At 38.3% G+C, this 25,446-nt stretch overlaps 1 protein-coding gene across 3 annotated transcripts; it reads right to left on the bottom strand.

The window, feature by feature from the left end:
* Positions 1–216: 216 nt before the first annotated feature.
* Positions 217–24,334, bottom strand: RELL1 (RELT like 1). Of its 3 annotated transcripts, XR_011326129.1 has the most exons (8): positions 24,159–24,333; positions 13,152–13,394; positions 11,294–11,365; positions 9,928–9,985; positions 7,068–7,307; positions 6,210–6,397; positions 2,480–2,752; positions 217–1,929 (listed from the first exon to the last, which is right to left on the bottom strand). XR_011326129.1 is itself a non-coding variant. In XM_069792010.1 (7 exons), exons 1-6 carry the CDS (start codon positions 24,244–24,246, stop codon positions 6,217–6,219), a joined length of 882 nt encoding a protein of 293 aa, XP_069648111.1. In that variant the 5' UTR covers positions 24,247–24,334; the 3' UTR covers positions 217–2,752; positions 6,178–6,216. The 3 variants fall into 3 exon arrangements, 2 of the variants coding, with proteins under 2 accessions (XP_069648111.1, XP_069648104.1); XM_069792010.1 differs by having other exon boundaries at positions 217–2,752; positions 6,178–6,397; positions 24,159–24,334; XM_069792003.1 differs by having other exon boundaries at positions 217–2,752.
* Between the last annotated feature and the right edge of the window lie 1,112 nt (positions 24,335–25,446).

Below are 25,446 nucleotides of genomic sequence, written 5' to 3'. Positions count from 1 at the left end.
TTCTTTCCCATATAAAAATATGGAACTAGTAGTATTTGCAATTGTCCTTTCTCAAGAAAATAAAACTGCTCTGAAGTACATCACACAAGAACCTAACCTTCTCACTACCTCCATAAACAAAAACTTAAGATGCAAAGAGATTGCATTATACATTAAGACTGTGTAAAGGTTACATTTCACATAATGGACACAGGCTTAAGAAAGTCACAAACAAGCTTAAGAATCAATATTTTTTATTTACTGCTTGGTAGTACAAAAGTTGTATATAAACTATTTTGTTAAAAATACATCTGATATGCAAATTTAAGAAAGGCAAACTAACATGGCAATATCCATACCCCTACAAAACAGCAGAGTGTAGTGTTAAATGCAATGAAACAGGCAGTTTCTAAATCCTCTTATTGAAGTAGCAATGCACAAATTAAATTCTTGCACATATCAGGTCTTATAATACCTTACGTGAGTATTTTATACAGGTAAACAATGTTTTACATATCCAACACGTTTTCATTTCTTTTATTCTACATATTTCCAATGGAATCAAAATAGAAACTACTTTTAAATTAAGTAAAAAAATACATATTTCTGTTTAAACTCTTTTCCATACTTTTGGCAAATTTACTTGCAGTACTAACCCATCATGTATCAAAACACTGTAATATCAAAATACACCCCCACCCCCCACTTTTTTTTTTTTAAGCTTTCAGGAGTCTATAACTGTGTATCTCCTTTCTGAAAATTATTTGAAACTGCTTGGTTTTGCCCAATACTCCCTTTTTCCAGTAAGGTTTTATACTCATAGCTCTCAGTCTCTTGGAAACTGAAAGCTAACTACTATAAGCAATACTAAATAAATTCTTCTAGAAACATTAGCTCTTCATACAAATAATCAAAGCTTGAAGAAGAAAAAATTCAAGAATATTAAGTGTATGCCTGTAAGGTCAGCTTGGTGTTTATGTTATACTTAAATATTGAAGAGATTAAAGAGGTTTAAGTTAATGGGAACAGGGATGCTAAACACTGATGTTCCAGTCCTGGCCAAACAGTTATTTTGGGTTCTCAAGGATGGTCAATTATCTCTAAAAATATCCATTTTAAAAGGAACAATAAAACATTTATTCTTTTCAGAACTTGGGGGGTGGGGGGGCTTTTTTTTTTTTTTAAATACAGCATCAGCAAAAAGTATGTATTGATAGGTCTAGTCAGTATCTCGTGGATACAAGTAGAAAGAAGACCAGCAGCAGCACATATTTTCAGCAAGAGTGAAATAAACTTGGGATGTTTCCTTACATGATGTGGGAGTATCTAATACATAAGCAAGAAGATTAGTTTTTATCTTTGTACATATTGATTGTTAACACTGCATAAACTGATGAAGAAACCTGATTCTCAGATCTGAAGGAGAAACACAGTTTATAGCACTTGGACTAAAAGGATTGAAAGTATTCATTTAAAACAAATCAATTCCCAAACAAACTGATTTTCATTGAGTTCATAAGGCAGAGTAAGTTACTTTACAGTTCTCAGAATATAGTGCAATCTCTACTACAATGCATTACATTAGAGCTTATATTCTTAGGCACTCAGAACAAATGTTATTTTTCAGTTTCTATTACACAGCCAAGTTTGCTGAAGTATTGCAAAGATTTCCCTCCCTGAAACAAGTAACAGGACAAAACAGAGATCATAAGTAGACACAAAGAATTAACATCACAAAACCATCACTGGTATTTTCAGCAGTAAGTCATAGTTAACATATGAAAGGAGTGACACTGGCTTAAGATTTTGGTGCCAATGAAAACAGCTACCCTCAGTCCAATAAAGCCACTCTGAAGTACTTTAGTATATACTCCATAAATTTTTAATGCCAAATATTCCATATCCTTATCTAATGGTTGAAATATGTTGCCTTAGCTTAATAAGGAACACCTGTGGGTAAAACAAAAGAGAAAGGCAAAACTATTAGGCATTCTTCAAATACAAGTGAGTAGTTACAAGAAAACGGGAGGACAAGTGGCCTTGAGGAAAGTAACCTTCCCAGGAGCTCACCCAACTGCATAGAAAAAGGTGCTCTTCAGCCTATGTTAAGTAGTAAAGGGGAGGTAGAGGAGAGAAAGACAACAATTTAACATCTGCATATAGCTGAACCACTCTGTACTGTGCAATACCCTTCACAGAGTCTGAGGGCTTATGTACTAAAGGCACACATGCAGATTTTGGCTAATATTAATTATTTCCTTGTATGTTTTGCTTGGCTACTAGCAGTAGGATTAAAAGAATATTGTCATCTTCCAAAGGCTGGCTTTTATCTTCAGCAAACACTTGTCAATTCTGGAGGGGAAGAACAGAGGAGAAAAATCCAGATGGACCAAAGGGATGAACACAGTTTATCCACAGGGTAATCATATTACCTGTAATATTAAGCCCATTAAAAATGCTTAAGTACAAAAAAATTAAGATTATTTGATAAGGCTTTTACCTTTCCTGTCCAAAAACTTATATGCATTTTTTCTTTCCAAGATGAAGCCCAACATTTGGTACGAGGTCCACACAGCTCAACAGTATTTCTGTCTAAATCTTACTGATTTTACTGGTGAAGAACCATTAAGTGTTTAACCTTGCATAGATGCCATCACCGAACTTGTAAAATGCTACAGTGCCATAAATATATTTCCTTAAATAGTATGCATCTCTTGGGAGTTTTCAGTTTTCTCCAAAGTGCTAGCAGACAAGCTTCTTCTAGAAGTTCCACCTGCAAGAAGAGGAAAACAATTCTAAAAATAAGCCTAAACAGCAAAAATAGTTTTAGGATGAACACACCAATTAAAAAGTAAGCAGATGCTCTGAAATGGAAAAAAAATGCCACAATCGCATGAAGTGGTTGCTGTCCATTGCAAGTTTAGCATGTGAAATCCTAAAGGAGAAGAACTAAAAATTCAGCTGGTACTCATGAAAGGATGGACAAACACATGGACAAACTGACAAATCACATCACAGTGCAAAACACACACAACTTTGAAAAGGATACTAGGAATGGAAAATGTTGCGTAGCTTCAGTGCACCAGTACCTAAGTTTTCTTTACCCACTACCTTAAAATGGATGTGCAAGAGCACATAGTTTTAAATAAACTTAACTGATGAAATGGAGTGTGCTGAGAACATGGATGTTTGAGACATGGAGAAGACATGCTACAACTTCAAATGATGCAGCCAGCAAGACACTAGTATAAGCTGAAACACTGTAGAGGTCACTTCAAGAAAATACTAAGAACATGTCAGCTTAGGGGGAAAAAAAAAAAACAACCCTGAACTCAAGAGTAGCAGTGAACACAAGCAACCAGCAATATTACATCATTCAGGTACTGTCCACCTCAGTAATTCCATCTCATACAGAAACTCAGTAACTGGTTAATGTCAGGCCACAAGACACAAATCTACTGCCTCCAAATGCCAGAACAAACCTTTTCTGGCAGTAAACACACATAGGTGTCTGCCTTCTTCCTCTGCATCTGAAGATCTGAGCCAAATTCTCCAAAACTATATGCTTTTTATCATAAATTTATTGGCTGGAGGCACACAAGTCTTAATGCTGCTTACCTGTTCAGTTTCAGTAGATTAAGCTATAACAATTTATTAGAAGCCTGAAATAAGTAACTGAAGTAAAGGTCTAACTACTACCTGTTTATATGTGAACAGCTTTTCATGACAGTGGACAAAAACTGATCTAGAACCATGCTAGAGAACAGTACCAGTCTTTCAAGCAAGAGCTGTTTATTTTTTGTAGTGCATATCAAACGGGCCTGGCTAGTTTCCCAGATGATTTACAAAATAGTTCTGTTGGACTGAAGAGACCTTTACAAGAGATTCCACAGAGCCATTTCTCTGCTATTAGAGCAGTTGTTTTCAGAAAGGGCAATACTTTAATCCTAAGGGAGGTCCTACAATAAAAAGCTGCCATAGATGGACATTTAATTATTTTTTTATAGCTATACAATCATATCTCTCTAGAGAAGAGCTTATTTTTAGATTAAAGTAGTAATGGTTTAAATTTAGAGAACAACTTTTAGGTAATTACAAGGAATAGCTTTCTTATTTAGGAGAGGAAAGAACAAATTAGAACGAAAACTGGACTACAAAACATTTTGAGAGTATTTCAAAAGATCACTTTTTTTTTTAAATCTAAGTGCACTGGAATTAACTTCATTTTTATATATGCCCTTTTCTCTATTTCTAATGCTTAAAGAGAAGATAACTAGCCTGCCTTTAAGTCAAAAATCGTATTACAAACAGTCTGACCATGCTACCATTAGAGCTACAGAAAAGAAAAAAAAAGAGATAGCCACAGGAGTAACAAAACAATTAGCTGGGCATAAAAATGCTAATGCAGCCAGTGAAGGAAGAGGTTATCTCCTATTACATTTAGCTAATACTAATTTTTAAAAAGAGAAGAAAGGAAAAAGAAACCACACCAACAAAAAAACCCTGAGCACCAGGATAATTCTCAATCAGAAAAGAGTGAAGTTTGTCTTTCACTGAAATCTGTAGATTCTTCACAGATTACAGAGCAGCAGTGAGACAGCAGCCACTAGAAAGCTATGATTTGCCACAGAACAAAAAGCAAAACAAAAAAACCCAACCATCCTTACAGTCTACCAACAACCTCCAATGCAAGGCCAGCTGTATTTACACTGGCTTTGACAAGCATTTGTCCAAATGTCTTACAAATGTCCAGCAATGAAGATATGACACCTTATTCCAACTTCTTAATTTTTGAAACCTGAACACCACCTCCTTGCAAATTAGCCTACTATTTACCTTCTTACCCACTCAGCAAAAAGAACAATTTACTTCATTACCCTTCAGAGCTTTTTAAACATTTGGAAGCATCCCACATCTCCAAGTCTTTCTTCCTCTATGGCAAGGTTTCCAAAAATTGGGTATAATATAATGATGAGGCACAGAGTCCAGACAAACACACTCTGCTTAGTTCAACAGTCGCCTGTGCTGCCAATAAAAGTTGGGAGAAGTATCCCATTGTATACCAGCTCTCTACCTTGTTTTCCATTCTAAATTGATACAATTACAGAATGTTTTCTTAATGAATAAACAACAAATAAAAGGCCACATCTTGCACCTTGGCTTTTCAGAATTTCACCTCAAGAAACTTGAGGAATCTGAGGTCTTGTTACATTTTCAAACATGCCAAATTACCACTTGTGCATTTCCCTCATATTTGCAGTTACTAAGAGTTTGAAACTGGACTGAGCTGACACAACATGACTTCATCCTCTCTCAGCATACAGAGAGTTTGGCACTGTGCCCTTTGTTCACTTACTTCAAATCCAGTGCCTTTATTTTGTCACCCCAGGACTCCTTTCTTCCCCAAGGGTCAAGGTCTGTATTTTGAATCACATTTGTGTAAAATCACCTTTCCCCTTCAGATTATCAATTGGCCTGTCATCAGTTAGAAGCAAACCATATTAAATTACAGGGGTTTTTTCCCCTGACATTCTTAACTGTTAAGACAAAAATTAGTCAAGGGTGCATTTCAAAACCACACCAGACACATTTTTGACATGCTTAATGGGGTACCTCAAGCGGTTCACTGAGTTTAATGACTCACAAGAAAACCCTATCCTCCTGGCTTAGTAACCTACCCTAGATCCCTGCAATACAAGCATTTTCATGTGTCTCCATTCTTATTAGCCAAAGCTTCACTGATCTATCAGAAAACTATCTAGTAAGCAGTCACTTATACAAGCACACAGTACAGGACAGCAAGCATAAGGAAGCAGCACTGTAGTTATTCCAGTGATGCAGCTGTCAGCAGGATTTGTTTCTTTTGGGTAATAAGCACATTGCCACCAAATCTGAACCATCATTTATTGCCAAAAATTAATATGCAGATGTTTTATTTCCTGGACCAGTGATGCCACCTCCACAGAGTAATTTTTATTTCAACATGTACTCTAATTACAAAGTCTAAATAAACAATTAGATCAGAATACGGTAGATTATTTAGCCTTTACCAATTTATCATTAACTGAGTGGTCAAATATAATTTTTGCAGACTTCTGTAGAAACTTTTGAAATTGAAAGATGAGTTTTCACACAGAACTGATACATTTTCAACTGCGTTTCTCCTTACTGATTACCTTCCCTTATTCCACAACATACCACTTTCAATGTGAGTTCCCAATGTTTGATACCTACCGTTTACTCTGAGCTTCTCCTCTCGTGCATCTCCTGTTTCACAGGCGTGGCAGGTGCTTCGCTCCCTTCCTGTTTCGCAGGCGTGGCAGGCGTATCGCCATTGACACTCTCCACGCCAGTAACAGACATTAAGCTTTTCCGTTCTTTGGAATTTGACTTGTGCTCCACTTTTGTGACTCTAAACCTGAGGTAAACAAAGGAAGATTCAGTTGTATTTCCCCAGAGATTAGACAGAGCGTTCTCAGTAGCCAGTGTATGAACAGGAGCACGTTTTCAGGTCCCAAGACCCAGACATCAGAGCAGACACCCACACGGACCCAGCTTCCCTTCAGAGCAATCTTCCTTCCTGTTACCTTTTAACACTCACTACTGCTGCATCACACTTTCTCAGGGAACTGTGTTTTAAAGCAGAATCCACAAATTGCATACTACTTCTTAGAACAGTAATTTTCTGAGACAACTACAACATAAGCTAGGAATTAAAAATAATGAAACAGAATGAAGTGGTTTCTATAGCACACACTTATGTGAGAAATATCAAATTCAGAAACAGAGGAATTTATTAGTGTGCAATCCTTGTTTCTTTTTAGACAGTATCAATACAGCAATAGCTTTATACCCATAGGAAATCCCCATGTATTAACATAGTTCAAAAAAAAACCCAAAACAAGAACACACCCCAAAAAAATCACTTTTACTTCTTCCAGAAATAACTTCAGTCCAATAGTAACAAGGTTACAAAAAAAAAAACACACTGATGCTATAAACAGAGTAGAATCAATGCATATCTGATCCAACATGGGCCACTGTAGCATCCCTAAGAAAAGTATACAATAAAACGACCTAAGTCTTACCTTCCCACAGAAAGGACTGTGACTTCTCCAAGACGACTTCTTCTGTGCTCTTTAGATTTGTGAGCTGGCTTTATAAGGTGCCATCGTTTGTGGCTACAACGAGTACAAACATCCTTTTCTACTACTCCTCCAACAGTATGGAAGTGATGGCCTTTGCAGCTGTGTTTAAACGGAATAGCACCAGGTGACAAAGGAGACCCTGGACTCGTTGGACTCCCAGGAGAGGTAGGAGATAAAGGGCTGTAGCAAAAAGTATAAAGGAAATTTAATGTCTACTATAAAATCCTGTTTCTTAAAAAAGGAAAAAAAAGGATAACCTTCAGTTATGTCTAGCTAATAGCTAGTTTTTTCAGGGACCATTTATTTGAGAGGATGTCTGGTTTAAGGTTCCCTCCAATATCATATTTTTGCAGTTAAAATAATTTCCATGAATTAATTCAAGTGCAGTCATGTGGTTAAGGTAACTAACACAAAGAGCAAGGAAATAAAAAAAAAACAGGCTAAAATAGAAGAGAACAAGTTACATGAACTTATACTGAAGAAGACATCTAATTAGCTGATGAAATTCACACTTGGAGAACTGCAGGAAGTATTTCAGAATTGCTACAGTATCTCTAAAAACTCACAGAAAAGCATAGTCCCACAATATTGCAAAGAGGCAAAACTAAAATGTCTACCATGAAGAGGAGAGGAATCAACAGATCATTCAGCTTAAACTTCAGAAAAACATTTTTTTAAAGTACCTAGAAAGAAAGAAAAAGCAGTACAACCATGAAAAGGCATCTATTGAGAATATCTAATCAAATCAATCTAATTTGCTTCTAAGACAGAAAAGCAGATAGCATAGATAGAAAACTGAAGACGTACTTTTTTGGACTTCAGCATAAATTTTGACAGTGTCTTGCAATACATTCTCCTAAAGCAAGCTAGAGCTCAGTGCATTAAAAGCAAAATTACTGTTGCATAAGGTAGCACGCCTTGCTTTAAAAAAAAAAAAAAAAACAAAACACAAAAACCCCAACAAAAAAACCAAAGACATACCAGAAAGTTATATATCAGCAGCTTACTATGAAGCTGGAAAGACATACTAAATGTTGTTATTCTGGTCCTGATGATATTCAGTATTTTAAACAGTTCCTTGGGTAATGGAATAGAAGAATAGCTAAAGTACCCATAAACTTTGGGTCAGTCATAGTAACTGTAGAAGACAAGATGAGAAATTAGGATGATCAGAAGAGAGCATGTGTGTGAAAGACACATTCACACATACATAAGTCTCATGAAAAATACTGGATGTATTGCAGTAAGGACAACATAAATTTCAGTGCTTTACAAACCCAAATTAAAAAGCAACTAGCCAGATGATCATTCTTCAGAAAAAGAAGGTGAAGATCACAAGCTGAACATGAATCATCATGATGTTGTTGCTTAAAAAGGACAAATTTCACAGTGGAAATAACAGGAGTATAACCTGTGAACCTAAAGTTACATCACTTAGCATTAATCACACTTCAGCTGATCGTTCCATCCAGTTTTAGAAGTGTTATTTCAAGAAAAATACTAACAAACTGAAGAGACTCCAAAGGATAACAGAAAGAACAAGTTAAAGGAATAAAACATGCCATAAAAGACTGGAGTTACTTGGATGCTTATTTTCAAAACAAAAATATTGACAGGAGACATTTAATGGTCTTCAAATAAAGAATGCTATTAAGGGAAATCTGTTCAACATCTGAAGCAAAGACAGGAACTAATGGCTTTACATGGCAGAAGTGCAAGATTTTACTTAGCCATTACTATTCCTATCATTAGGAAGCATTTCATAGTGCACCAAACTTACAAAGAAATTTGCACTTGAGTTACTAAAGCTTTAGGAGTATCTGTCAGAAAGGATGTAAGAGCAAACAATCATTTTTCCCTTACTTTTTGTATTTTAATTCACCACTGAAACAATAGTCTAAAACTCCCAAAATAACATCACACATGCCTACGCAAAAACATTGAGTTAAAATTCAAAAAAATATTTCTGCTGCACCATAGAAGTTTAAAAATAAGTCCTATACTTGAGAACTCGTTTTGCAAGTTCAATTTTTTTCTTCAAAAACCAAGCCACTCACTGTTAAAGCAGGTGATAAACAGTTGCATACTGAACTCTTTGTTTTGCTAAAACTATACTCCCACTTCTTTTATTAGTGACACAGTACTACTTGAAGGTTCATCTTCTCTGCCCTGGATATGAACACAGGATTACATATGAAGAGTATTTAGAGTAGTACAGATATAGTTTAAAGGTACATATGTACAGATACAAGTACTTTCACACAAATAATGCATCTGCAACTCAAGGGCTGAACTACTTTCCCTACATAATTCTCTAAATAGGTATAGAGTGAAATAAATAAGGGGTCAGTCAACTGATGTGTATTACTACAATTAGAAAGAAAAAAGTAAACCAGAAGGAGACATAGAAAGAGATGTCTGGTTTAAGTTAGCATCCATCCAAATGAAGCAAGTGCTGCTTCTGTTCTTTCAAGTCAGAGTAGCTTTGGACTAAGCCAACTTGTAAGTAACTTCACCCTAAAGTAAACAAGTATTTGCAGCCTCCGTAAATCTTTAGCCCAAAAAGCAATAAATCCGCATCACATGCCTAGAACACATAACCAGAAAATCCAGTTACTAACCAGGGCATACATTAAAATTTAGTGACGCAGAGACACCACAAAGAAAACAAAGTATTATCCTCTTAGCTGGTAACTCAAAGAAGTGATATAGTCTTAAAAGTGCTCAGGAGATAAAATCCTTTGAAAGGGTACATTTTCAGTTGCCCCAGGAAACATGCATTAAAAAGATATGTAATTACCTTTCAGGTTCAAAGACACTGCTATCTGCTACCATAGCCTTTAACACATCAGCATTTGCTGCAATGAGAATAAATAAAACTCTTCAAAAGTGTACAGCTCTAACTTTAGAAAAAACAGCAAAATCAAAGGTCCACAAAGAAATTTCATCTAAAAGAAAGATGATTGCATTATATATATGTCCAAAAAGACATGAGAGAACATGATGTAAAAAAAATTTAATATAATTCTACAGGATTTTCTTAACATGAGCTAGTAAAATTACAGTTCATATTGCACCCAAAGCTCTGCCCCAATACAAGCCATATAAAAAGATCTCTGAAAATTTTAAAACATCCATTTCACCAGTGTCATCACCTCACATGTATAAAGCAACTTCAGATTAAAAACAACAGTTTAAGTGAGCGCTACAGAATGCAAATTAGTTATCAGCCAAGAACTACCGATTGCTCACATATTCTAAAAAACACATGGGGTACCTAATCCCACCCTTGAGGAAAAATACACAAGCTTAAAGCCCTAACAGTTATTAAGGAAAAACCAAACCGACCAACCAAACAACCCCTCCCCCCCACTACCCCTCCCCCCAACACCAAAACAAAAAAACCACAAACCAACACAAAAATACAACTTTTCCAGAGAACTAGTCTTGATTCAGAAGTAACTCAAAGCCAGTTCAATGCTTAGGAGAACTTTGATTTATACAAATGTAAAATTAAAAGGGTAAAGGTCCTTGTACTATAAAAACAAGCAGTCTCCTAAATGTTTCTTCTACTGGGCAAACACATTCTGAACTAACCAAGCATTCCATGGGCTGCTTAACTGTGATTTTTGGTTTTTTTTCAGTCGTATCTTCTTCTTTATCCTTTACTCTGTGCACACAGCGCATGAAGATACCATGTCCAAAATTCAACATTAGTGCTAGTCTACCCTATTGTCTCAGTTATGCACAAACCTTTCATCAGGCAACAGCTGCAGGAATCATTTCAAGACAAAAAGTTTAATCTGGTCAAAACATAAAAGTTTCACATGCTTTAAACGTTGCCATTAAGAAAGCAACCTTGAGCTTTTACTTTACAAACAAAACAAAAAGGATGAACCAAAAAAATCAACCAACCAAATCGTTAAAACATCAAGAAATGCGTGCACCAAACTTACCATACAAAATAATTTTCAGGTAAGCAAAAAACTTCCCTATTTTGTTTGAAGTTATTGCCTTCTGAAAGCAATCTCAAAGAGTTAAGCATGTACAAAATGGTTATTAAATGAAAACACATGAATATACCATACTTCAGAATATCTGAAAAAACATACTTCTTATAGAACACCAACAAAAAGGCTCATAACTTCAGTATTACAATACTATACCTTCATTTTTCATAATGTAGTTAACAATTTGTCCCACAGTGTCGCTATTCTCATGTATAGTTTCATTCATTTCTGTGCAAGGAAATAAATGTTGTCAGTATCTTGACCTTCCCAGTCAAGAATCGAGTTATTTTAAAACAAAGTAAAAACAAAGAAAATCAAGCCAAAACAAAAACAAACACACACCAGAAGTTACATAAAAATAAGACAAGATCTGTTGTCAATTTGGAGGGAAAGCTTAGGTTAAGACTTTTTAGTCCTTATTCAGGAAAAAAACACAAACACAAGTTTATGAAATCTACACATCAGCTCTAACATATTCATCTAAAACTTGAATAAACTCAGTATTTTCACAAGCATACATGAAAATTCCTTCTCTAGCTAGCAAGAAGACAAACAACAGAGCATTATTTCTAATCCTAACAGTAGGGAGGAAAAAAGATCACACCAAAAAAAATCATTAAACTGTCTCAAGTCACTATTTTAAAATAGGCATTATCAGCTTCTAGTATAAGAGGGATTCAATTTAAGCTTTTCACCACATCTACAAGGACATAACATTTGATTTTTTTAATTTAAAAGAATTCTCATATGACTCCAGGAGCAAGGGATTTAAGAAAGAAACCTCATGACTATACTTAATACTTTTGGAATTGATTACACCCATTAACAATACCGGAAGCTTCCCCAGAATAACCTCAGAAGGCAGAGAAAGATCAGGAAGAGAAATAGAACAATGAAGAGCAGACTTCTGCCCTTCCCTAATGATTGTTATGACTAGCTTTATAAAAAAAATAACAAGATTGAGGCAAATTTATAGGTAAGACCCTAAATTTGTCTCTAAGTAGTAAATTAGGGGCTTCCCCATCTCTGTACCCACACTTCATCTTCATCCTAGTAACTGTGACTTCGCAATGCAACTTAGACACAGCTACTTCCCCAAACTAAGACCTAAAAGTTGTCCCCCTTTCATTACCACTCACCTTGCTGTCACCACTCAGACAAACTAACAGATCAGATAATCCCACTCACTGTGTGCACGCCCCAGGCAGTAACTGCTTAAGAACATACTGACACATCATCACTGCACCACATGGCTCTACCCTTACCACACTGCCACTGTAATTTCCCCTTACTATGAACCTACTGACAGTAATTAACTGGGAGAAAGGAAGAGGCCCAAAGTATTTACAAGTGACTTGCCACTTGTATTTACTTAGCCAAACGCCATACTGGGTTACTACAGCCCTTCCCAAGCGGTAACACTCTTTCCTTGGTTTTGGGGTGGTTTTTTTCGAGTAGATGGGAATAAGGAACCATAAAAACAAGAGCGCAAACAAACATTAGAACAAAAACAAAGGTATCTAAGAAAAAGTTATAAGCAGCACACATTACATAAAACAGAATGTAGACAGTCAGTCCAAGGGTTCAGTTTTATAGCAAGAATGACAGCACAACAGGAACCAATTAAGATTGCTAAACATAAACCTAAGATTTTAGGCTTAAACAACAGCTTTTTGTCACTCCTCAGATAGAACTATGTATAACAACACTTTGTTGCTAACAGCATGTGGAATGCAGAAAAGCAATCTGGTGACTTGGGCTGCAGTCTATAGTTGCAAAAAAGTAGGCTGGACACTTTGATCCTTCGTTAGAGGACTTGCATGGGAAATTGGCACACTCGTAGTTTTGACTGGCAAAGATCAAAACCCAACAGACATATAGTGGTAATAAAAATATTTTTCTTAATATTGTTTTGATGTCAAATAGAGACAGAAGTGACAGAAGTCACACAATAAGTTATTCCATAATAGTTGCAATGTATAGAAATAGGAAGCTGTTTATTAGACTTGATTACCTATTTTTTCATCAAGGTTTTCTTCTTCTACTTGTTCGGCCTCTGTTGTGCAACGATATCCTTTTTTCTTAAGGACATGACAGATGAGGATCCCCAAGAGACCCATGATGAAGAAAACAGGAACCAATGCAAAGGCAATATACTCTAGGTGTTCAGCCTTGCCATCATTGCCAGCAGTTTTAGTTGTCGAAGTAGTTGTCTGTAAGCCATAGCTTGACAAAACCTGGACAAACTCTCCATTATCTATGTAAATGAACAAACACAGTTATTACTATACACGGTAAATCACTTCAAAGCATTCAGAAAAGTACAAGCATGACCAAATCCCCATAGTATCAAATGTGATATACCTTCTGCGATAACTTGAGCGGGAAACACACACTCTACTGCCTGAGAACTCGCACCCGTAACAGTAGATATTCCCTCTTCATAAAACGATTACAAAACATCTAACATACAAAAAACCCACATGATATTTCTTCAACATAACAGTGAAGAACAAACAATATTCTGGCCTGATAGGCTTGTAATCTCAAGGGTTTGCATATTGCACAGAATACCACCATCATTGCTCCTTGTTTCCATCAGTGAGGAAAATGCCATACCATTCCTCCAGTCCTAAATTCATGCAAAATTGCTAAAAAAAACCACGAATCCTTCTGTAATCTGAGAGTAAGTACAGGATTTGGTATTGGCCCTTGCAAAGAAAAAGTTAAAGTGTAAGAGAAAAAGCACTGATTTTTTTCTTTACAGCAGGATTTCACGGCACAAAAGAAAGAACATTTACCCTCTACTCATCAGCATAAGGTGGGCTCATTCTTTGCTTGTTTAAGATTTGGAAATCATTTTGTATTTAAACTTGAAACAAGATGGGAAAGAGGCTTTTCTTTTTGTTTGGAAAGAATTTAAGTTACAGCATAGGCACACATTAACTCTATACCCACAATTAAGCATTTTTTCAATTAAGCTCTGAATTTAACAGATGTATATTCCATGTTATAGATTAGGCTTTTGAACTACCAAAATTACAGAATATTTGCATTAGAAGTGACCTCTGAAGTTCCTTAGTCCGAACACTGCTAAAGGCAGCTCTGATTAGATCAGGTTGCTCAGGTGAGCTCCATTTGAAGGATGGACATTCCACAACATTTCTGGGCAACATGTTCCAGTATTTGCCCACTTTTATGGCCAATACACACAGATAAATTAAAATCTCAGTACCTTCACATGTATCAAATATAAAAGTACAAAAGTTCAACTATTCAGCTAAATCCAAAAATACACATTTGCATACTCAAAATTCCTTTAGAACCTCTAGGTTTATACACATTCCCCACCCCATATAATAAAGATTTAAATATTACTCTTCCAACATGCAAGAATATTCCTGCATTTCTACCCTCTATTCTTGTCCTCTACTTCAGCTGAAAGCAATTTTTTGGAGTAGGAAAGAATACAACAAAGACAACCAATAAAAAAAAAATCTAACACTGTTTCAAGATATTTGCCACCTACTTGTTAAAATGGACAAGGCAATTCACAATCGTTTCATTAATCAAACTGGTTGAAGGAGTGAAGACTCATCAGGAAACCACTTACGTGACACTTTCACAACAGTAATGTCTAGAACAATCAAATCTCTCCCTTTAAAAAAAATAAAATAATGGAAGCCTCCAGAAAATTGCCAAAAGACCCTTATTCCACAAACACCTCTACTGCATTGGCTGTGTAACTAAATTGTATTTGAAAAATACCAGTAAGGTGACAGATAGCCAAGAAGATTTTTAAAACTGCAGATAGATATTTACCTTAGTTTTCTTTAAATCAAAACACTAAACCTTTTATTTTTAAAGTACTTCCAAATTTTTCAGGACAGCCTTGAATTGTCAGTTCAGTAGTAAGTAATACACAACTTGCTCAAAGTGAAAAAACACTGGAACTTCTTTGAAACAACAACTGACAAAACCCCAACCAGCAAAAAGAAAAAAAGATGTCAAGCATTTCTCTTAAACTAATTTTCTAGACGATAGTAGAAATGCAGAAAAATGGAAAGAAATGCAAACAAACAAACTGACTAGATCATGAGGCTAAATGTTAAAACAAAATCTCAGGATGTTTGCTTTAGACAAAGTCAGATGATCTAGCTCGCTCCCAAAACCAAAAGAGAAAGCTATTCACTTTTAAGAGAGGCCAGCAATTCTACAGATAATTGTATGCAGAACTTACTACATAAGTAACATTTAGAAGCTTTAACTTATGCCCAAGTAGGACAATTGAACAATACACACAATGTAACACTTTACAGCTGCAATTGTTTTACAGTACAAAGAAACAAAAGTCAGGAAAGGGTAATAGACGCAATCATATAACTGAGAAAGTTGATCTTACATACAATTTATTTGCTTTCTAAGACTTTACAATTCATGTTTTAATATACCAAAATAAAATAGTTATAATTTTTTTTTTAAATATTTGCTAACTCACCAGGTAGCAAAGCTAAAAAGTCCCCCACTTAATCACACAAAGTAGCTTAATTTACTTCCCAGGGAGGAGAAGAGTCATCACACCAGAGAAGTATTATTTTGATGACTGGAACATCTCAGAATCTAAGAAATCCAACTTCGACAGTATACATCACAAACAAATAACACCTCTTAGTATTTTCTCCGTAACCATGGAGGTAATTCCCACTTCAAACCTAGAGAGCAAGTGGGCCTTATGACATGGCTGAAGGCCCATGCTTCAGACTCTCCTCCAAGTTGTGGTTCATTACAATTTCTCCAGAGGCAAAGCAGCTTAAGCTGTCCCTTCCCCTCCAGTCCTCTGCTACCCCCCTCGTTGTGCTCCTGAAAGCAGTTTTAAACTGGATTACAGAGATGACCAGGGTTTAAGAAAAAATGCCTCAAGAAGTCTGCAGTTTTTAAGCAGTCATTTTACTGAATCAGTATAACCTGTGGTTTGGCAAACTGCTCTATCCAGACAATCAAGAGACTGAGTAAGCTGAAGTGGGGGAATAAGCAACCATGAGTAAGGATAGACAAATACATCTAGAACAAGCTTTCCCAAAGTAATTGTAGTAACATGGAGCCATAGTCTCAAGAGTATGCTCCAAAAATAAGGGCAGGATGATTAATTATGTGTAAAAAAAAAGAAGTATCATGTCCTACATAATTATTTTTAAATCATCAACCTGGAACCCCATCAGCTTGACACAGCCACTGAAAACATACATACAATTTAAAATACAAAGCCGATTCACAAAGCTGTATACAAACAACAGAAGAAAACAAAGGAACTGGGAAAATGGATCCCAAATACTATTAAATGTTAACAGCAAACAAGAAAAAAAAATTATATAAACCTGAGCCAACCTCAAGTTCACAAGCAACTCCAGCAACAGAGCTACACTGCATTTTTAGAAGGATAAACCATTGCTGAGCAATCACTAAATACTATCCCCACCCTCCAAAAAAAGCAGACCATCAGAAACTACTCAGGTTGATATTCCCAGCCTACCTAATATATAACACCTGTAAATGCTTACATGGTAAGAACCATGGTTTGTGTTTCTTTGTTGTCTTTTTCTACCTACATAATTTGTTTTATGATTTAGTTTAGTACTTCTGGTGGTAGACTGCCATATGACACACCAATAAGTAACCCTCATCAGCTACAATCTGACAATTAGACACGTTCCCAGAGGACAGATGCAACCTGTATGAGTTAAAAGGAAAAAAAAAAAAAGGAAAATGCCAGAACTGTGCCTATACTGGCACCTTTTTTCCTGACAGAAGGATGTTGAAAAACTCATAATTTATCAACTAAATACTCTGTAGCACAGATTAGTCCACTAATTGGATTGAGATTTAAAGAGCTTTTGAACTAGGCAAGAAAATATACTTAGAAGTATTTTTTTCCATTTTAAAATGCATTAACAAACATAGATACTCCAATATACCAGCCTATATAGATAAGCCTACTTGATTTTTCTTCACTTGTCCTTAGATACCTAAAAATCTAATTCTCTCATTAAAATTCAACTAGCAATAAGACAAATACCTTGCAACCCAAAAACATTCCAGAAGAAATTAATTAGCTGGATCAAATACTTGGTGTTGTGTAACATTATAAGCAGAGCAAAGCACTCAGCTTTCATTAAACACCCTACACATATCAGGAAATCTGCCCTCAAAAGCCTCAGCAGTTACAACATCATGCAAACACAAGGCTTGCTTAGCTAATGAGCAATAAATTTTATGTCCCAAGTCATAGCTACATCATTCATTGTACGTTCCCTATTCCTCCTCCCCAGAGGCATATTATGCTTATTAACAGACTGTTAAGTCTACCATATTCTCATGATGTATGATGTTGCTTCACAATGGTTTTTAATGACAAGTTCAGACCATGGCAATCTTCCTTCACTCAAGTCAATTCATATAGAAATTCATTTGCTTCAGTGTTTTGCTGTCCTTGCATTTTTATATACCTGTCATTGTATAGCAGTTTACATATCAAAATTACTTGAAGATGCGATCTAAATAAAAAGATTTAGGAGCAATATTCAGCATGTTTAACGTTATGTTTAAGCTGTAGATCCCATATTGCATTCATACTACTAACTCAGATCCCATGTACTCATTTGCTTAAAAATGAGTATGTTAGGTATTGAATATTGCCTGCCCTTACTTAATCCTTACCTAGAAAAGTAAAATATAAGGACAGTCAACCTCAGACAGGTCTTTTACACTGGTTCTAATCATTACTACTCTGACACAAAGATAGCTTTCCTCTATCTCAGCAATGGCTCAAGAAAATTTTACAGCACCTTTAGGGAACAGAATACATAATGAAAAAAATTAGCACACTAATGAAAAAAATATTTCATTCTTCATTAAACTGCAATTTTTACACAGCCTTGACATATCTATTAACATTCTAGTTAAACACTGTATTCCCTCCATATTGGTAAAATAATGTTTGACCACGAAAATATTCCAAGACTACAATGTCTTGAAGGCTATGATAAGAATGAAACTGGAGCAGACCTTGTAAGCAAAGGTATTGCTCTGTAACAAACTTTCTTTCCCCTTAAGGTTTTATAAACTTACAGAAAAGATGGGAGCACCTTAAAGCAGTCATCCCACTTCATCCCACTGTCAAAAAACAGGATTAACTGTACCTAGACAACTATCTGCCAAGCATGGCTAAAGATCTTGTGAAGGTAGCAGCTTGCCCTCCACACTTACTTTCTTTCTCACTGCAAATGGAGGGTCAGAACAATTCCTCCTTTAGTATCTACTACCACAATATCAGATTCTGCTTGCACTGAGTCACAGAATTACTTTCCTTGGTTTTAGCTGCATGTACTTGAACCAATTTCATACTTGGCATGATCACTACGACCTCCCCAACATGAGCCCCAGTTAACTCAAAGCTTTGCCTTTAGTATTGATCTAAACAGACAATTCTCAAACTTTTCATAAAGCATATGAGAAAACTCTAGAAATATTTAATATTGCTTAAAGAACTCAGATTCTTGAAATATAAATCCTTTTTGTAACAAAGATCAAACCTGTTTAGTTGTTATGTAAGTAATATAAAACTCATCATTAAACTAATGCATTATATTTATTTTTCTAAATCTCCTATACTAAACTTAAGCAAAATCTACATCTAGCTGATTACTTCAAGCACATTCAAGTAGTTTTTGCATTATTTAATTTACAGAAAGTAGCCGATGAACAATGATGTAATCTTCTCTCTGCTCTACTGATAAAGAATCCTATTTGGTTACTCCGGATTTTGCCCATTACGCCCATGCCATTTATTTCTTATGGCATGCCGTTTAAAGAACGTTGTTTACATTTTATAAATTTGATTGTTCTAGGAATCTACCTGCTAAAATAAGTACATACATATTCACTATCTTCTTCTCCATGAAGTTCAAGGAGTTACATGATCATATTTCCTGCTTTCAGGCACAAAAATGAAATGTAGCTATCAACCTCACAATACACAAACTATTGTTGGCCTTAATGTTAATTAAATTTAAAGAAATTAAACACGATCAATGTACAACCTATTTAAGTACAAGACAAATGAAATATTCAGATATGGCACATGATTTGCTCAAACATCTCAGCTAAACACAGCTGGAAAACATGTCTCATTAGCAACATGAGCTTATGCATCAGTTCACCCATCTGTGGAAAAAGAGCAATCACTTAAGGTTAAAAATAATTTAGACAAAATATGGTTTGTTTGGGTGCTTTGTTGGTTCTTTGAGGGGAATGGGGGGGTTGGTTTGGTTGGTTGTTGGGGGTTGGGTCCCCCCCCCCCCCTTTTTCTTTCTTTCATACCTGGATCACTTCTAGTTCAATTCACCATGTGGACCTACACACCGTTTAAAGGGCATAATCAAAGGACTGCTTAAGCTGGCAATGCCACAAGGAGGAATGGTCAGGCAGCTGTGACCTCAGTGCACCCTGCAAGGAAAAGGCACCTGATGATCATACCTAGTGCTTCACCCTCTCCTGGCTCTAGAGGAAGTATGCTTTGAACTGCATTAAACTATAATGACACTTGCTGCCTCCGGGCCGGACATCTCAGGTGGATGGATGTACACTTTGATTTAAAGCATTCATTTTAAGTATCATATAAATTAAAACTTTTTTGATTTTCAATTACACACTTTTACATTCAGGCATAAAAATAAAAAAAACTTGTTTATTAGCTCAATTTCCAAAATACATGCTAAATACCTCACTAGCAACAATTTAAGAAAACTGACTTTATTTTTAAAAACTTACTAAGGTAATGGAGTTTTAGTGAAATTAATTGCCAAAAAACAGCCTGGTTATGTCCCTTGGCACTTCAGAAGTGACAGATATTTTCTCAAAAGAAAGAAGCTCTAAACCAGCTATTTACTTTCATTCAGTACACTCAACTTATTTAGGTATAAAATAAAGCATTCTACTAGAGCTGCAGTAGAGGTTTCTGTTATCAAAGTCTAATTTCATTGTTTAGATTCTTAATTCAAGTGCTTAGCAGTGAATTTGTTTAAAACTCTGATGGTAATTATGTACTGATTTAATACTGGGGTTTATTTATTTTAACGATACTAAATTTAGTCAGAGGAGTTTTCTGCGACTTTAAGTTAAATATACTTTTTAAGAGTTATCTGATTTAAATAGTATTTATCTATTCTAGACACCACAGTCAAATTGCCTTTGCCTAACTAAGCAGATGAAGTAACAAGCAATTTCAGTAACAAGTCAAAATATATCACTGTCAAAAACAGACACACATAAAAGATATTTAGGAAATGTTTGGGCTTCTCTGCCTTATTAGTAAGATGGTAGCTACAAAAGAGACCAGGCAAACTAGAAAAGGCAGCAAAGAACAGGTTAAAAAAAAAGTTTATTTTCTACAGGAAAAAAACTCTTAAGTGAAGAAAACCTATTGCCTACCATTTGCTTCATCTATTGTTCAAGGAAATTGTACTTTGGGGAATATTAATAAACTGAGTAACAAAGGAAAAACACCTATCATCAAAGAGGAACATTCAACAAGTTTGTGAATTCCACTTAACTTCTAGCTTCCTTGTAGTAATCAGAACCTACAACCAGAAGTGAAATAAGCAGGAAGTCTGATGAGAAAAAGGAAGCCACATGACGAAAGAACATACTGACTAGTAACAGTACTGCCAATTGCCTTAGAAGTTAAGCAAGGTTGTTTAAGGTTTGCTGTCAAGAACAGATCTCAAAACCTTCATCAGATTTGTCAAAAGCAGTTACCTCAAAAAAGTGAGCAGAAGTATCAACCGTGTTTCCTTAAAGCTTGTTCTAACTGCACCTGATTGCAAACTCAAATAGGAAGATGCATGCAGCAAGTCTCAGGCATGACCTTCCTGAATAACAGCATCCTTACTACCCAACATTGTATTCAAAACCATAAAACTGCAAGTCTTTCATAGTATCTCAAGCTGGAGCCTGCTAGGAGTCCTTAAATTAGAGATCAAGTCTTTGGCTCACTGAAGTCACCACGAAAATTGTGACTGTGTGCAAATTTTGCAGTAGGTCTGGAAAAAGCTTTCTACTCAGAGGTAAGTCTCTGCCCTGTTGAGTTCTTTCCTAATCCCTATCCTTTTCTGAATTACATGCCCCATCAACACTTTCAGTAAGTTGTCTGCAAAAGTTTTAGGCAGGCTTCCCTGAAAGCCTAGGGATGGGGTGGGAATTCAGAGAGGAGATACGTCCTATGTAAAGATAGGTCCTATTAACAGCAAACAAACTATAGCTAAAAGCATTACTGTATAATGCATGTAACCCTCAATAATTTTAAACCATTGCAATTTCTACACTCCCAGATAGAGCTTGTTAGGAACCAAAAAGGAAGACCAAACCTAATAAATCATCTTGTCAGACACTCAGTCAGTCCAAACAATCACACCATGAAGGCATCTGACATTATTAAGAATTCAATGGGAAAAACAATGAAGAATATCTAGAGCAGTTTTGTCCTGTTGAGAAAGGGAAAAATTGCAATATGAAGGGCAGTAACAGAGACTCAGTCCATTCCTTGTGTGTGACACAATATGCAGTTGATAATGCTGCAGAAACATATACAGAGAAAACTTTTCCTCAAATTTCAGTTTTCAAATAAAATATGCACTGCATGCAGCTACCATATGTGTTTAATAATGCACACTTCACCAGTTTGGCTGTTTTAAAAAAAAATAAATCCTTCCTGGGCACACCAGATATTTAGAAGTATTCCATATCAAAGGTAAATTTACAAGGGTAAGCAGCATCTAGCGAGCTGCCTTAAATCAATGCTACCAAACACATCATATCAATGCATTTATACAACTAACATCCACAGTAGTTTACATAAGTCAAAAATCAATTTTAACCAAAACCAGTATATCTGCTGTGTGAAGATACAGCAGACAAACTGACAGAAAGGATATGGCAAACTCAGAGGAAGGAGAAAATTCTTTCATAGCTTTCACATTTCCTGCCAGACTTGCCAACTTTTAGCTTTCATAAGTACAATCCTACTCATCTAGGTATACTAAATTACTGCTATTGTTATTAAATCCCACCAATGCACATGGCATACTAACAGTCCTCCAGCATAACTTCCTTAAAGCTCAAAGAAAGGATTCCCAATTATAACCATTTGTAAACAGTCCCTATAAGCCTATGTATACGCATCCTTTGGTTTACTAAAACATCTGTTTACATTCTCTTCAAGATGCCCGTAGTAGGTAAATTGTGTAATAATCTCGACATGTAGAAACATGTAGTAATATGCGAAAGTAACAATCATCAAAGAGCAAAAATTTTTTATCTGTTAAGATATTTTACACTAAAGCAACTGAGAAAAGAGGAGAGGAAAAAAAAAAAAAGATGGTCACGATCAAGAAGAAAAATCCACAATTCCTCTCCTCCTCCTACCTCTGCACACAAAACCTGAAAAAAAATAAGAATTGGGGCCTTGGAGAGCACTAGCTACCAGCCAACACAAATTTGAAATTCAAGATGCTTAAACTTTTTCAGTGAAATCAATTATCTGCGGGAAAAAAAAGGACTGATAATGCTAGTATCTTCAGCACTATTTTACTACCCCCAGTTGTATCGAGCAGTACTTCTTTCTTTCCAGTCTCTTGAAGGCAAGGATGCACTGGATGACAAGCCTTCCATTCCTCCTGCTTCCAGAAAACAAATAGTAGGCAGTAGGCATCTCAATCCTTTCTGACCAAGCTGGCCTGCACCAAGCAATAATTACAGATGTACAAAAGTAAGTATAGAAAGACTAGAAACATTTATTGCTTAATTTTATGTTAGTAAGTATGCCTATGTTAACCATTTCCACTAAGTTTAAAGTTTACTCTCAAACAAGCTGGTACACTCATCAATGTCATACCAGCCCAAGGTAATAAAGCTGATCAAGTTGAAAAATGACACCCCATAAAAATAAGCATCAGCTTAAAACGTTTGAGAAGCACAGACAACACACAAAAAACCACTTCAGACTAGAAAAGCGACAAAGTCAGTTTCACTTTGAGATTACTAGTACCACAACATTTGGGGTTAGACGTAAACAAAGAAAATGTCATTTAAAACTAACTTCCTCTGGCGCTTCTACGTGTGCGAGCGTTCTTCAGAGATCTCAAGGGTTGCAGTCAACTGAACTTCCAAAACCGAAACGCTAAGCCAAGTTTAATCTCACAACAGACAGTGAAGGAGAAGCAATTCTTGGACGCATTTCTATCTTGCGAGCCATCCGACTCCTGCTTCAAGTGAAAGCAACTACGGAGGAGTTACCAGACTCGAGCCTGTACAGCTCGTAAGGGTTTCTTTGTTTTTTTTCTTTCCTTCTTTTTTCCCGCAACTCATGGCCATACCCGACTAAGTTAACAGTCCGGGGCGGGGACCGTCGCGACATTCGGAGCCGCTTTACCGCTGAAGGCGCTCGCACGGGGAAGGCAGACCGCAGCGGTTCTCCCAGCCCGCCCGAGCGGGACCCCGGAGCCCCCGCTCCCGCCCCGAGCGCCCCCTCAGCGCCGCCACCGACGGCGGCCGCGCTCCGCCGGCAGGCGGGAGAAACTTCAGCCGCTGCCAGCGTGGAGCCTCGACCTCCTCCCGCTCGCTCCGCCCGGGATGCCCAGGGGCCAGGGCGGAGCGGGGACGTGCCGCAGTCCCGCGGCTCTCCAGCGGGCCGCGGCGCGGGCACTCCAACGCTTCGGCCCCGCGGCGGCGGGGGGAAGGGGGAGCCTCCCGGGGGAGAAGCGGCGGGGTCAGCCAAGGCGCCCGAGCGGCGGGGGAGGCCGGCGCGGCCGGCAGCTCGCACTCCCCGCCGAGGTCACAGCCGGCGGCGGGAGCCCGCCGGGAGGCTCAGGGGCCGCCGAGCGGGGAGCGGGCCGGGGGTCCCGGCTTGAAGCTTCCCCTCCGACAGAGCTCCCACCCGCGGCGAAGGACCGAGGCCACAGCGACCCACCGAGAGCGGAGCGGTTGCCCAGCCAGGCAGCCGTCGGGCCCAGCGAGGGAGAAGTCGGCGGGATCCCGCCCGTCGCTGGCGGAGCCATACCCGACGCCTCGCCCGCGCTGACTCCGCTTTGGCAGCCGCGCTGCCGCCGCCCGGCCCGGCCCGGCCCGGCCCACCGGCGGCGGGGCGCGCCCTGCCCGCACGGCGGCTGCGCGGAGCCCGCCGGCCCGGGGCGGTGCTGCGCCGGAGCGTCCCGCCCTCCGCGAGGCGGCCGGCGTTCCCGGGCCTGCTGCGGGGGGGAACGGGGCCGTGCCCGCGGAGCAGCTGCGCGCAGCGTGCCCGGGCCTGGCTTTGACGAAGGGGGAAGGCGTTTCTTACGCAGTCCCGTGAGGACTTTCCGGAGGTTGTCCCCCACCCCCAGAAGCAGTTTAATACTGCAGCTCCTAGACGTGGTTTTCTGAGCCCGGCCGGCCCTCGGCCCCCCTCAGCCTGGGATGCTGGGGTGCAGCGGGGAGACAAGATGGAGACAGGGCATCGTGTCCTAAGGGGCCCTGGGCAGGCTGAGCTGAGTCCTCGCCCTGCTTGCTCAGCGTTTGTCGCGTGCCGCGATGACTCCCGAGCACCTGGGGAGCTGTGCCACCTTCTTGGGGTCGCCCAGAGCCCCTCATCCAGGCACGTTTAGGTGCGTCTCCCCTGAGACCAGTGGGTTTCAGCTGTGGCCAGAGAAGGCTCGTCTGCCTCTGCCACCCCGGTGACCGTGCTCACCATGCCGGGAGCATCTTCGCTGCCAGGGCCTAGCGTGGTGTTACGCACAAGGGCCGAGGAGATACGGCAGGGCAGTTGCTCTGCACCCAGGGCTCCTCGACGCCCACGGGGAGTCTGTTACCAGAGCTGCATGGAAGCTACTTGGTGTAAGGGCAGGGCGGTATGCTTCCCCCGAGGGGCTGCAGGGCCTCGTGGAAGTTGCCGCCGCCACCGCTACCGCTGCCGCATTTGCACCAGGACTTGCGAGTGTTCAGAAACGAAATGTGACCCTGCATTAGCTGTCCTTAGCGCGTAGGGACATTGCTCACACTCGCCCTATTATCTCTTCCCATCCACAAGGCTTCAAATTCATGCTTTATTAATTCTTCACAGCTAAACTCCAGCTTAGATTTACACTCTGGTAAACTGACTCCCGTGCTTAGACCTTGGCCCACTTTGTATTTCAGCATCTGCAACTGAACTTTTCTACTGACATGGCATGAAACTAAGTAATATTCTTATATAAAGGCAGAGGCAATTATAGCTTCCCCGTAGT

Source organism: Haliaeetus albicilla, chromosome 1 (genome assembly GCF_947461875.1).
Source record: "Haliaeetus albicilla chromosome 1, bHalAlb1.1, whole genome shotgun sequence".
Taxonomy (NCBI): domain Eukaryota; kingdom Metazoa; phylum Chordata; class Aves; order Accipitriformes; family Accipitridae; genus Haliaeetus; species Haliaeetus albicilla.
This window is presented reverse-complemented; position numbering and strand designations above follow the sequence as displayed.

Coding starts and splice junctions, on each gene's coding strand:
- RELL1 (XM_069792010.1), bottom strand. CDS start 24,246: ATGGCTCCGCCAGCGACGGGCGGGATCCCGCCGACTTCTCCCTCGCTG. Junction 11,366..13,151: donor AAACCTTGATGAAAAAATAG/GTAATCAAGTCT, acceptor TTCCTTGCACAG/AAATGAATGAAACTATACAT. Junction 6,398..7,067: donor ACAGTCCTTTCTGTGGGAAG/GTAAGACTTAGG, acceptor TGTTTACCTCAG/GTTTAGAGTCACAAAAGTGG.